Below are 15,258 nucleotides of genomic sequence, written 5' to 3'. Positions count from 1 at the left end.
CTACAAAAACTATAGGAACTATCACGCTATTTATTACAAGTGAGTTATGGTTAGTATAATGTCATGACATGATGACACACTAGTGATTATTAAGTCACTGTATTACTTTAGTATTTACTACAACTACAGTGGTGATTGAAGTTAGAGGTGTTGTATGACATATGTACAAGTGATATTCAGCTTTATTTAAAAAATACAGGACAAATGCACAATTGTTATCCCATGAAGCACATTTTACAGTAAATGAAGAGCAACATAATTTCCATTAGAATTTAGAACTAATGTAACGAGAAATATTGCTGATTCTAATGCTGTTGAAAAAGTGGAAAAAAAAAAACAAGCACCATATTCTTAAATATATGCATTTTTACATTCATAAAAATTCAAGACTTTTCATTTTGGCTAGAGCACTTCAAAGAAATATAAATTTGTAGTTTACGTTGCATCATAATCATTCTATCTATACTTTAAATGCTCAGCAGCACATAATACAGAAATTATCACTACAATGTACATATGAACAAGAAAAGTTAAAATGGATATAAACATTACTGTTTTTTAAAATGATACACACATAACTGTTCTTAAAGATATGTAACATATTTCACGCTTTGCTTTCTGTTAATACAAAAGAAAAAAAGCCCTCCTAAACATTTGAATCATGTTATCCTTTGTCCTGACTGCAACTAAACTTCTGTTGGTGAAGGTGGAGTTTGCCTCACGCAAGGCTCAGTGAAAACATACAAAGACAACAGAATTTGTCCAACTGACAACAAAAATAAACAATTATATATACACATAGATCTTCCTAATGCACGTCTATCCTTCAACTTAGCTAATGTTAAAGGGTTTGATTTGTAAAATCAAATGGAAAACAGATCAGGACATGGTAAAGGCTTTCAAAAGGTCCAACTATAAAAAATGAAGAGGTCCTCAAAGTATGTACCAGGAAGAAATATTAAAGGTACAGAAAATTAAAACCAAATACAAAGATCCTACACTACATGAAAGACCACCTGCTGTTTCTGTAAGATATGTATTTACTTAACACTGAGTAACCCCAGTGCTTTCAATGAGCATACTGCAATTTGTACAATCTTCCTGGCAGGTCTGGGAAGAATTAGGGCCTTAGAATAAAAGGTGCTTTTACTTTCTTTCTTATGTTATCAAGTAACACATGACTGACATCCTGTGAATTGAATTCCTACTGTACAAAATGCACCTCAACGTCAAAGGCAACAGACATGACTGAAATTGCACAGTCCCATGCACATTTCCCACACTATCACAGCTTTCACCCGGGTTGTTTAGCTGTCAGTATCTCAGGATGCTTGTAGCGTGTCTGATCCTGCACTTTATTAAAACCTCCATGAAAACAGTATGTGTTTTATTTCTGACAAAAATATATATCAACACATAAACTGTAGGGAAAAGGTGGCTAGACTTTTACATTCATCATCTAATAAAATATAGAATATGTATTTAAGCTTTACCATGTTTTGCTTCGAAATTCATTGTATCATTTGAAGTTTCTGCATGGCATAGTTAAATTCCTAAGTATACATATAAAAGTTACCCAGTATCACTACTATTTCTCTTTATTTCTGATAATTCTCTAGAGCAGGCAATATAAATGCCCTTAACACATGGTGACTGCAATATGACAGGTTCCAGGAATCTGCCTTGCATTTGTTGTGCAGGAAAAAGCGTGCTTTTTTATTAACAGAATAGTTTTATCCAGGGTAACAGACAATGAAGTCTAAGATACCTCATAAAATTTCCTATTGCAGCATTAGGACTAGAATTTGGAATACCACACAAAGATCACTTCAGTTAACATGAATTATACAGAAATGCTTTATAACTCTTTACGCTTCCCTGAGGGAGAACAAAGAGATTTACTTGATCTCCCTTAAATATGATTTGACTTACTTTCCTAAATCCAACTAGATAAAAATAATTCCTATATCTAAAGGCACATTGAGAATGTACCAATGTAAATACAGTTTTTGGAGGAGATTTTTTTTTCCACAAAGAAAGAAAAAAACAATAGGCTACCTCCAAAAATAGATATATATTAATACATACCATTATTATTTGCACAGAACAACTTACAGTATCAACAACTATGTAAAAAATAACAATGTAATTCCACTGGACATGTGCTTTCAGCTGCTGTCTTGGCAAATACAGACACACGCAGCAAACATGAGAACAAAATCAGGATTTGTTGCACGCGTATCTCCTGTGTAAGAACAAGCTAGCATGGCTGTCCCTCACAGGGCCTGCTCCTGCAAAGTCCCAGAACAGCATCTGGAATTTCAAGATTGCATATACAAATGCATATCAAAATTAGCATAAATACCTTATTTCTGGCCTGTAGTGTTCTTACTTAGCCACTAAGCAATAACAACATTAACTATACACATACATAAATAAGCTTTGCACAGTTGAAGCAACTGAGAACACCCAATTACTTTCCCCTAATTTGCTTTTCTATCTAATTAGTTAACTGTTATCTCATTAGTTAACTTAGTTCCTGTGCTGCAGCTGCTCCCAATCCCCCTCAGCAACAACTGTACAGTCACATTCTTTCATTTTCATAGAGTTAATTTCTATAACAAGGAGGGAGAAATACTCCTACAAATGAAAGGGGAAACTGTCTATATACAAAATACACATAAGTTGGAAATACATTTCTCTAACCTACCTCCAGAAGTCTTGGCTAGCGCTTGCTTTAGTCATAAGGTTATTACGTGGACAGTCTCCCTTCAAAAGAAAATTCCAGTGCAGTATAGAAATTATTGTAATCAGTACATCAGAATTACTATGGGCTAATGTCAGACAGATGCAAACATACAGACAGGCGTGCACACTCATACATTCTATATGATGGCTCTGGGAGGGAATGGGGTCTTCCTTGCACATCACAGAACAGCAGCGGTTTGCACCTTGGGAGCCTGCTTCGCCTGCTCTGTGGCATCAGCATCCATAGGAAAATGTCTCTGCTTCCCCCACACGGAGACACGCAAGGAAGTCTAAACAAGCTGCACTTCACTCTAGGCTTGTAAAGGCATCGTGCAGAAGCTTTGACTGAGCAATGCTGACTTGCTCCAATGGCATGGCGTTTCTGCAGCTGAGAATTTAAGAGGTGAGGATGTCCTCTGAAGAATACCTGCTGTAGAAACCGTGCTCTTGATGGAATAGTTACAAATCAGGAAAAGCATCATTGTCTACTTCAAATATTTGCGGTACTTTTAAATAAAGCTTCTGTTTTGACATCTATAAGGATTACCTTATTATATTCCTTTCATTAGAGCCTAGAAAGCCTTAAATTTCTAATGTTTTATTCAAGAACATACAGTTCTTTTGTCATTTTTTTCATAAAAATGGGCCTCCCTTGAGAAGTACAATTAAAATAGAAGATCCAACTGACATAAAAAGCTCTTTCATTCACTGAATAGGTACTAAAACTTATCAATAGTTTCTTGATTACTATTGCTAACAATTACTATGCATTCCTATCAATCAAACATTTACTTAGACTATCATCTGCTTCTATTAGCTAATATGGCATTTTAGTGCTTCTTTAATCTTGTAAAACAATGATGAAATATGGAAAGAAGTGGCTATAATTTAGGATCAATTCTGGATGGATTATGATGCATTAAAAAATTGGACTGCATTGCCACCTACCCTAGAGTGTCTTATCTTCTGTGTCCCGTCCATTTTTAAGGACCACTGATCTGCAGAACAGTCCTTAGGACAACAGCAGTTACAGGATGCCCATGCTAGATCCTCAGTTAAGAGGCAGGTGTTTTTCCTGTTGTATGCTTCTTACCCCATACCTCCAAAGAGAAACACAGGCACCTGCAAGTGCTCTCCTTTGGTATTCTAGCAAATGTTTTCAGGTGTTTTTTTTGTTTGTTTGTTTGTTTGTTTTCTTCCCTAGATTACTCTAAATCCAGGAATATGCCCCAGAAGACAAGCAGAGGTGAAGGTCTTTTCAGATTGCTACTCCTAGTGCTCAGTAGCCAGCAGAGGCCAGTAGTGCAACAGCAACATCTCCCTTCCATGCTACCAGTGCTGCAAAATGCTCTCCTCCCAGTTCAAACTGGGATTCAGAAAGGCATCAAGCTGAAATCTACAAACCTATGGGATTCCAATAAGGGCTATCAGCACATTTCAGGGTTCTCTATCAAGAAGCTCTTTCTGTCCTCCTACATTTAGGCACGTTACTCTCTTACAACAGAACTCATTTTTAGATTAAAAAGCCCAAATCTATTGCTGTGAAGAAGACAGGAGGGAGGGAGACAGATAGAAGCAGCTTAACTAGTTTCTTTTTTTTTTTCCTTTTTTTTTTTTTTTTTTTTTTGGTAAAATTCCAGCTATTATAAAAAGTAAGGTGCTTTTCAGTGTCAACCAACATCACTCTCACAGGATATAGGATTTTATACATAACAACAGAGATTAATACCAATGATTATTACTGGCAATATTATGCTTCAGATTGCAATACTCCATGACAAAGTTCAACATAATTCTTTCTTACTTTAAGGAAGTTATTTCTATAAATGCCTTCTAGTAAAATAACTCCACATCATGTAATCCTACTATCTGCTGAAAAAAAGCATTAAAATGTTTGGGTGCCTTTGATAGGTAGTATGACTTTTATGCTGAAAGAACACAGTTCATTTTCACTAGCTTTAGTTTAACCCAGCACTGCTGCAACAGTTCAGTTCTTTCCACAAATCTGCATTTGGACATCCTACCCACACGAATGGATTTGTGGATATAGGCTTGGCTCACAAAAACCTGATGTGCTAACATATGTTTATGGCTTAGTTAAGAACTGAAATATTGCTTTGAAGAGGATTCTTTCCAAAGCCCAGGCCTCAGTTTTTTTCGCCTCCCCTTGGATCTGAAAGAAGTCAAGGATTTTGTACATAAATTTTTCTGCAGAGAAGCAATGTGTAACAACGAATCTCAGAAGTATCAACTCTGTCACACAATAAAGGACAAGGGGGGAATAAATGAGTAGTGCTGAATGAAAGTATGCAATTACATAGACAGGGATAAAATCTCATCCCTTCTGAAAACAACAGTAGAATACTTGCTAAATTATACACAAATGTCAATATTGTGACCAAAAGATTATTTCCCAGATGGTTTTGCAGAAAACAACATAATTCCTCTTGGAAGTATTTTATATACACAGTATCTCTGAAGTGAAAAGAACTCATGTAACCTAGAAGTAGAAATCTTGAATAGCATTTAGAAGGACCAAAAGCCTTTAAAGAATTTTCTCTGTTTGAGTTCACCATGCCTACTAATTAGTAAGGCTAAGCAATTATTTCTCTACTATTCTTATATAAATGTGATCCTCTATTTTTTTGCCAAATACCAGATCTGTACATTTACCATTTGTTTTCCAAATATTTTCCAGGCTTATCTTCAATTAACTTCCCATGAGAGTTACTTCTGCAGAGAAAAGATAGCACTTGGTATTTCAGTAGTCAGTGAGTTAGCTGCTTTGTTATTTGAGATACTATTCGATTGTGACCAGAACATGTAACAGAGATAAGAAGGATGTATAAAAGGCACTTCACAATGCAGTGTAAAATATTCAGAACTTCTCGCAGGCAGTTCTAAAGTCCTTCATATTCTGTGATTGCCAGTGATCATGGATGTTCATAAGGGATGCTCAAACAATCCATCCATATTTTTGTTTGCCAAAGGGTACTTTTTTTTTTTTTTTTTTAATATTAATCTCCATGCTGTCAGTTCTGAAATGATGAAGATGGTTTAGCAGCTTGTCCAAAGTATCAGCCAGGCCTTGTAGTAAACACTTTCAAGAAGCACAATGTTGGTAGAAAGCTTTTGAAATTTCAGTTTGTAAGTAAAATGTCAATTAAAGGTTTAAAAGACTTGTATATTTGCATAGATTAACATTCACTTGTCCTCTCATGTGCAAGAAACTGATCACTTTCATTTGTATTTTCAGGTTCATCCACTTCTTCCACAGGGTTCTTTTCTTGCAACCCACTATTTTCTGAGCAAGAATCTTCATCTCCATCACTGCGATGACCTTCAATACTGTGCCTAATGCCATAAGCAAAATAAATGAAGAAGCCTTCAAAATAAAAAAATAAAAATAAAAGTTAATAGGGCTTTCATGTAAGTAGTGCATTAAAAAGTAGTTATTTATTACCCTCTGGCTGAGCATGATTTTCAAAGCCAGTTTCCTCTTCAGGTATCAGAATTACAGTTCATGCTTCAGGTCTTCTTTCTTAGTACGGAAAGTGCAGGTGTAAAATTCCAGTACATCATTTTTGCTTTAACTGATTGCTCTAATAGGCCATGGAAACTACCATCTCTGATTTATGACTAAATAAAGTCAATGCAATTTTCCATATCTTGAATGAGAATGACTGATGTAGCAGGAAGAAAACTGTTACAAACAGGTCTCTGCGCAATTTTAGCTATGCTTATTAGAAATAAAAGTTTAGTGGCTTACTGGAATTAGTCCTGTATCTTTGATTCTTCCTATTACCTCAAAACCACACTTACAGTTTTGGCTGTGTATACATACCCCTTCTAGGGCATGATTTGTTTTTATTACTAGAAATATCAGCTAACTTTTATTAAACACAGACTTTTGTTCCAATATTTAATGGAAGAGGATCAAATTATCTGAGACAGGATTCATCAGTCCTAACAAAGGAGGTGATTGAAATGTGCACAAAGTACCCACCAAGCGCCATCCAGAAGCTGAATCTGATCCAAGTGTCTCTGCTTAATTGTACCATCAGGTAAATATTTACCAGGATACTGAATGATGGTAAAAATGGTAATAGTGGAACCTAAAGGGAAATATTTAAAATATTTGTAAAATTAAATACTATTTCTTGCATGCTTGCACTATTAATGCCATACTTCAGTTATGCAACATGAACTAGAGGTGACACATTTTCTCACTAAAAAATAGGAAAATTTTCTTAATGAAGTATAGTGAAATTTTATTTTTTTGCTGTGTTTAACCACCAGTTTCTATATATCTTAGACTTTTAAAGTTCTATCAGATTCCTTCACTTTCATCACTGTATTTCATTATTTCCATTAAATAGTCCATTACAAACTATTCTATAGTTTGTAGCTCTTGGAAAATAAGTGAAAGGTCATAATGAAAGGTTTATACTCTGGGAGGTATGAACTGTGCTGTGGTCCAAATTGCTGCACACAACACAGACAAGCTGTCTGTACACTGATCATTTACTGAATCCTTTCGCAGCATCTAAGTGTTTAAATTGGGGATCAGAATTTCTTGGGTCTCAACATTTTGGGGATGTGTCTGAAAGAATAGCTAGAATAGGTCTGTGTTGTCAGACCCACTACTTTTAACAGCAACCCAATAGTTACACCCATTTTGTGCAGCCATGCTCCTACGCATGTCACACATTCAATCTGAGGGCAGCAAAACACTTTCTCTCGATCTGAGAAGATCTGGACTGGACCTACACATGCTGATGATTCAGCTGTGAGCATCCACTACCCTTACGTTCACCAAAAACAAACACACACACACACACACAGTAGTAGCAGTGCAGTAATGAAAGACTGCCTGAAAAAGACCATCTCTGTCTCCCTCTGCCCCTCTCCCAGTTCTTAGAATACACCCAAACCTCTCATTAGAGCTATCATGTTATTCACCATAAAGGCCACTTTCTGCTGGTTCTGAGGCTGCCTTTGGATGAGGAGAAGGGTAAGTATGAAGGACACCACCAACGCAGCAAGAAGGCCAATACTCCAGGGCTCCAAGTTAGCAATGAAATGAGTCCCATATGTAGTGAGAACACTCAAGCCACAAACCAAGAAAGCTGTGTGAAAAACAAAATGATGGAAATAGGAGAGAGATCACTAAATCTCTGCGTTGAAGAGGAAGTGACTTTTAAGAAGAAAGACAGCAGAACTTCAGTATGAAATGTTATGAAAATGATTAAATAATGGAAAACACGCTAGATTACAGATTAAATCAATCAAGAAACAAAAAAAGCATTCTCCAGAATGATGCATCAATGATGACTGAAAGTAGTTATGTTATTACTGGATTTTTGATTTTGTCTGTGATAGAATTCTGCTATTTACATTAATGTATTATGAGCTTGAACAGCTGAAAACTTACCTAAGAGACCCACTAAAAAATTAACAGTAGTTGCAGTCTGTTCTGTAGGTAAACTGGATGGATTAATCAGGGTCTGAAGACTGAAGTGATTCTCTTGTATCATATTTATCTGTGATTCACTTACTGCAGATTCCCTTTCTGATGCAGCCAAAGCTGCTTTTTCTGGAGAATATTTGGGTTGCTCATAGGTTAAACTTGGTTGGTACCTGTGCAAAAACAAACAACAAACAGGATAATAAAGTACTAAGTATACTTTGGGAATTGAAGGAATATGCCTCTAGGAATGCATCTAAGTACCAAATGCTTTGCAATAGAGATTCAGAATTTCCCAATTTATAACTGTACTGCAACAGCATATTATTAGTCACTAATATATATAAAAAAATAATAGTAATTCACTTTTTTTCCTGACTTTGTTTGTTGGCAGTTTTTTTAAGCTATATGAATGCACCAATGGGTCAAATAAATGACCATTATTATACAAGAAGAGGGATCTGGTGGTCAATAGCAGGAAAAGGGGAAAGAAGCTTCTTTCCACAGTGGCAAGTTCGTTCTGCCTTGCTTCCAGTAAGGGGCCTACTAACCGGCATAAACTCAAATTTTACATCTCCTTTGTTAGAATGTAAGTGCATTTTTAAAAATACATTCTTTAAATAAGTCTGTATGGAATGAAATAGTTTTCTCTAAAGACTAAACCATTACAACATTGAATCTGAGCTGAATTTAAGCTGTATAGTTTTCAAAGTTATCAATTTAACCTCATATGGTAAGTAACAAACACTGACTTATTAATTTGAAAATAACAAACTAAATAAAGAGATTGCCTGCAGCTATAAGTATAACAATATTATTAAATTGTTTTACAAAGAGAACAGATAAGAGAGTTTAACTTACAATTATTTATAATCTCACTCACTGAGAGTGAGTATTTATACTCTCCCCTAGGGCTACCACAACTTGAAATACTTATCTCTACTGAATTCTGACTAGGGCAATACAAAGCAATTATTTTAACTTGGTCATCCTGTCACCTACCTGATCTGTCATGTATAGCCCCCACAATGTGATAGGCTTGATGCACAGCATAAATTTTATTCGAAATATTCATTGGTGCCTTTGGGACTGATGCTGGGATCAATGCATCTCCTTGAAAATGAAAGGTGTCTGGATTTCACATTAAGCTTTGATTTGAGTAGCTGCTATACTGATATGACAATAAATCTGTGTTTTCTCTGATGAATCTCAACTTCTTAGTAGTCATTTATACACAAACAAATAGCTCTCAAACATGTAGCTATCCAGCAAAAAACGTATATTATAAATGTCACCTCTGTTTAGGTAGTGAACAACACAAACCAAAACACAGTAAAAATAGAAATGGTATTTTTGACTCACCTAAGAATGAGGACACAGGTTGCCACAAGTGAATACGCAAGAAGTGTGCCAATAGACATCATATCCACTAAAGCCTTTAGGTCAAACAGAAACGCCATTACAGCTAAAAAAGAAAATAAAATGCAAAATTTTTATGAGGCTGATACACTGAGTAAAGATTTTAACCTCTGTCAGCAGTGTAACTTTAAATTATTTTACTGACAGCAATATAAGTGCAATCGTGGCATATTTTTAAGTCACAGCCAACATTCCTGAACCTAATTTCTGTTGGGAAACTCATTCATATGGATATCACACTGATGGGCCATACAGTCATGCTGCATAATCAAGCAATTTGTATTGGACATATGCGGACATAAGTACTTGCATACAAGCCTTGCTGAATGGTGACACATTAAAATGCAATTTTATAGAATAAGGTTCTGATGCTGCAACAGAATCTCATCAAAGTTGAGAGGCCAGCTCCCACAGCAAAGCAGGGGAACAATGATACAACCCAGTATGTCAGCTAAAAGTGATGGTCTCAGAAAGTGCTCTTTAAGAGACACTTTAAGGAGTTGTCTAGAGTAAAATAAGTGGTTTTGTTTTTGAACAATTATCTTACTAAAAGCAGTTAAATTCAAGTGGCCTTTAGGACAGACAGCAAAGTATCACAATAATTAATATTCTTAAGATCACTGAAATCAGGGGCAGAAATTTCCATGATACTGTGAATTATTATGGCAGTTATTTATAAAGAAATTAGCACAATTAATTGAAATTAATCGTCACCAAATGAAAGGCTAGTATTAGTTGATTTGAGATGCATGTGGTCAAAAAACATCTTAAAATGTTTGTATTATTGAGATACAGAAATAATCCAAAACTATTTAATTTTTTGAATCACCAATAACCTCACCATCAAAAGAAACCATCACATGTAGCCTTTATACACTGTATGTGTATGTGCACACAAACATTTCTATGTTCAGAAGTACTTATATATTAATATTTATCTTATGTTTGTTAATATCTTTGTAGATGGGTGTATAAATGAAAAAATACACAGCAACACACATTCCCCTGTTTTCTGATCCTGAAGGAGACAGCAGGGTGTGATTTCCAGAAAGCAAGACTGCTGTGTTACAGACACATTATTTCAGCTGCTAGTCTCCTCTTTCAATGAAGGAAGGAAGACTGTTCCATCTTCTCTAATGAGGGTGGATGTCATTTATTATAAGACATCACTACCTCATCCATGAGGTAAATTTCTGAATACCTCACTGCCTTGCACACTCAAAAAAGTGTAGGTAAGCAAAGAACAGAACCTATTATAACCTAACATACAGTAGCTATGTTTAACTTCAAATCCTAGCTTCAAAACACTACTTTGTAGCCCAGAACTTTCTCTTACACAGTAGAATCATTGAAAAAAGACCGTAAGCTTCTGGGTAAGAGGAAAAAAAGACCTAGTATTGTTTTTTCACCCCTCTTAATAAGCTGTAAGAAACCATGGGAGACAAATTTACGATGAAGGAACCTTGAACTGTCAACTAAGCGTTTCCCTGTGTGCAGAGTTTCACAATCATGATTACAGTATGTGAAAAGGTAAGTCACAATTATGGCATGTGACAACTGATTCAGCTGTAGTCTTGACCTGATAATTTTAATGGAGGCCAAACATTTAACAAGCTAATGGGGTAAAGGAGCACAGTTCTTAAAGCTATGCAACTATCCATGACAGGATTTAATAGGAAGGTCAGATAACAGGAATTGTTGTACACATCTGTAACTATTCTGGCAAAACTATTTATGACCAGAAATTACTAAATATGCATCCTTTTAAAAATAAAAGAAAAAAATACTCCTCCAGCAACAGATAAAGCTGTCTGCAGGTAAATTGTTCACACACCAAATTCCACAAACTGTCTAAAAGCAGTCCGAGTGACTGCTATCACAAAGCTATACTCAGGGCTGTATATCTACCTCCATCACTTTACTCATTGGGTAACATGGTTTTCTTTCTCTTCATCACTGTAATTTCAGGTAAAGATGTTAATTCTATCCCATATAACTGCATTTGCAAACTATTATAAAGGAAAAGGTCAATAATAAGTAAAATTAAGACTCATGTTTTAGTCTCAGTTTTGAATCTCTTATTTGATAAAAATTACAGCCAGGGTTGTTAAGTGTTTTAAGGCATGTCTTTTATGTTTGAGTTAGTTTTCGGACATTTATTTGCCTTTGAGTTAAACACTTCCAGAGCTTCCAGTTGTCTGGGATAATTAGACATTCCCCTGAAATAACACAGTGAAATTTGGGCAGAACCACGCGTGCCTCTGCAGGAAGCATGGACAGAAGTGAAAGAGCTATATGTTAAAAATTTCTCTTTGCAAAATATAACAGTTGGCAGCTGCTCCTAAAATGCTGTTTTGCTAAAATATGTGTGGGTGTGTACATGTAGACATATGTGTATACACACACATAAACCCCAACACACACACAAACACACCCCTCCACCATAATTTGGTAAGCTTGTACCAAAATAAAGTGAAAAAATCTACATATGTATTTTACACGAAAGCTGATCCCATTGCAAACGTAGGATTTTTTTTCTCACATCTCATAATAAAAAAGCTAGACAGCTGTTTTCCCACCTCATAGATGTGACACATATACACACATATATATATATGCTCATTGAACAAGGAAACCCTGTATGGAGAGCATCAGCTTAAGTGACATAGATTAAGTAAGAAGCTTATTCACAGTACAAGAGACCAATATTAAAAAAAGAAAAAAAAATCATTTTGAATTCTGTGACATTAAGGATGTTACCACCACCATGATTGGTATGATTCGGAGTTCTTACACCCTTTGATTACTCAGTAATTTTATTCCCACCTTACATGCAAGGGAAGTTAACAAGCAGCCCTTTTTCAAAAACATCAAGTACCATGCACGTGCATAGAGTGCTTAAATCTCAGTTTTAAGAAACACGGGCTTTGAGAGCTTACCAGAGATGACCCCTGCTGTCAAGGTGGCAGAAACTGGTGCCTGCCTCTTACTCACTTTGGCAAGAAAACTAAAGAGTAAACCATCGCGTGCCATGGCAAACAGAATTCGGGGCAAAGGGAACATAGAGCCGAGAAGACTAGAACAGAAAAATGTATAGTTCAAATACAGGTTATTAAAAGCACAGTGCTTTACTGGTAAACCCAACTACACAAAAAGAAAGCTTGGAAGAGTGAATGGGTTTAGGTTTAGTTTTGGTTTAGGCTCTGTTTTGCTGCTCTTGTTTTTTGTTTGGTCGATCGGTGGTGTTGTTTAAGGTTTGTTGTTTATTTTGAACCTAGGCTATGACAGCTCTTGAGATTAACCAACAAATACAAAATCTGTGGCAGAGGAAAGTTTCACTAGTAGCCTACTTTACCTGGCGACAGTCATATTTGGTCATTTCAGTCACAAGCAAATCAAAATTGCACATATATTTTGCACATTTTCCATATATGCAACGCATTTAGCAGTGCACCTTTCTGTACAAGGATCAACTCTTAGTCTCACCTGCTACTGCACCAGACGATAGAGTAGCAACTAGTGGGGTCTTCGTTTTGGAATTGATTTGAGCTAGACATTTGAAAAGCAACCCATCCTTCGCCATAGCATAGATTACACGTGGCATGGGGAAAATGGATCCAAGAAGACTGAATAAAAAGCAAACACATGCAACATGGCAAATGCAGTTCATGCAGGGTTGTATCATGGAAAAGATAAACAATGTTAATTAATGGCATGTACAGAAACAAAATTTATGATTGTAAGACAACACCAGAAAGCCCCATAGCCCAAGATACCACAGATCAGACACAAATTGAAGGTTTTTTTTTTCCTGTAAAGTTGATTTTTTGGGGTTTGTTTGTTTTTTGTTTTTCATTTAGGTAATGGAATTGCTTCATCAGAGAGAATTCAAGTTAGCAAAGTAACTCTTGCCATCACTGTAGCTCTTGGGCATTAGCAGACAAGGAACATGTTCCAGGTCACACTAACTATATAATTAAGCTTTAGTATTCCTGGAAAATGTCTGTCAGTCAACAGCAGCAAATCAATAAGCATTAGCAGCATCTTTTATGCTCTATGTGAAGCTGCTGATTAACAGTAATTCAAAGTAAGCATCATACAGTTAACTTGGGCACATTATTTCTTTCAATTGAAGCACCTCAAGCCAAGCTTCATTGAGATAATTTCTTTTTTGGAAGAAGTAAAGGTAATTATTTTAGATTTATTGTTAGCAGCACACAGAAAGCTTTTAAACTGTTGCTAACTCAAGGCTCAGTTTAGATAGCCTTCTTAAATTAGGTGGTTTCTTTCTCACAGAGTGAAATAATTGTAATTATAAAAACCAAAATCATTTAAAGGACAAAAAGCAAATTCATAGCCAGTATAACCTCTGCAGCAAGCATACTAATATTTAACCAGTTGAATGGTTGCCCATGTTACTTAGGAAATCAATTATACCACTTACAGAAGGCCCTTCTTTTATGTACCACAGATGCTAAGTACCTCTGGTAATGCTCATGAGACACAAACATTTAGGTTAGACACACATAAAATAAGTTTCATTGCACATGAACTGATGTATGAATGCTCTTTCCAAAAAAGAATGTTTCCTGAATTAGGATGACAGTTTATTCTTTGAGTAAGGATACTGTCAAAATCAACAGCTAAATTTTTGCTGTTTTGGCTTTGTAAAATTTATTTATCCTATCCCTCTTTAAGTGAAGTCACATAAATAATGGAAATACTAATGAACGTCTTTATCCAGAGGAATCAAGTTCACAACATAACAGGTAACCAATATGAACCAAAAACAATTATCCCAACTTTTTTTGTTGTTGTTGTTAATTATACCTCTAAATTTATGGATATGAAATACAATTTCCTTAGATTTGTTCTAAATCAACATCAGTCAACAAAAACACTGGAAGATTACTCTTTCCATACAAGGAAATACAATACTTCAAAAAACACTAGAAAGAGGACAGTAGTACAAATTTCTGAAACAGTGTTTTACCATCTCTGTTATTTTGTTTTCCATTATTGGTTTCTTTAATCTAGTTTCCACTGTTATATATCCCACCTTATCACTTTTATTGATATTTATCAATAAAGGGCAAAATTGCAATAAAACCATTCAAACTAGGGTTTGAAGGGTTGACAACTAAATATGAAATATGACAGCTAGATAGAATATAGCTATAATCCCAGAATGAACTGCATAAATATTATATTGTTCGGTCAGCTTTATAATTTATGTCATTTTGGAACGATTTCCTCTTTCTGTCACCTCCTACGTCAAAATATTCCTCTCCTTTAAATCACTGTCCAGAGTCACTGTGGTTATCTTCAACAGGCTGATGCTCACCAGGGTTATCTCAGAGTACTTTTGATATTCCTGCTTAAGCAGGCGTGTCTTTTTCCTTTGTGGAAAGCTAGCCAGTATTTGTATCACTGAAGATCACTTGAATGACTCCTTACCTAAGAAGCTCAGGTAGAAGACTGGCATCAGCATTCCACTATCCCTAATTTAAGCACTGAGCAATGTTCTATGCTACGAAAGATACCACGTTACAACTGGAGTGTAACTTATATGAAGACAGACTAATATATCTCATGCTTTCCCTGATCTTTTTAATCAAAATAAG

The 15,258-nt window shown here is 35.6% G+C and overlaps 1 protein-coding gene across 4 annotated transcripts in view; it reads right to left on the bottom strand.

The window, feature by feature from the left end:
• Positions 1 to 164: 164 nt before the first annotated feature.
• The window catches only part of SLC7A2 (solute carrier family 7 member 2), a 51,331-nt gene continuing 36,237 nt past the window's right edge, over positions 165 to 15,258 (bottom strand). For 3 of the 4 annotated variants that reach the window (XM_084286485.1, XM_084286483.1, XM_084286484.1), the window contains exons 7-12: positions 12,574 to 12,710; positions 9,578 to 9,680; positions 8,183 to 8,388; positions 7,711 to 7,877; positions 6,755 to 6,863; positions 165 to 6,133 (exon numbers count right to left, since the gene is read on the bottom strand). In XM_084286485.1, coding sequence (XP_084142611.1) covers positions 5,946 to 6,133; positions 6,755 to 6,863; positions 7,711 to 7,877; positions 8,183 to 8,388; positions 9,578 to 9,680; positions 12,574 to 12,710 — 910 coding nt within the window. In that variant the 3' untranslated portion in view covers positions 165 to 5,945. Of the gene's footprint in view, positions 6,134 to 6,754; positions 6,864 to 7,710; positions 7,878 to 8,182; positions 8,389 to 9,577; positions 9,681 to 12,573; positions 12,711 to 13,120; positions 13,261 to 15,258 lie in introns of all 4 variants that reach the window. The other variant, XM_084286486.1, reaches the window with a different exon arrangement.

Source organism: Netta rufina (assembly GCF_964035555.1).
Source record: "Netta rufina genome assembly, chromosome: 4".
In the NCBI taxonomy this organism is placed as follows: Eukaryota; Metazoa; Chordata; class Aves; order Anseriformes; family Anatidae; genus Netta; species Netta rufina.
This window is presented reverse-complemented; position numbering and strand designations above follow the sequence as displayed.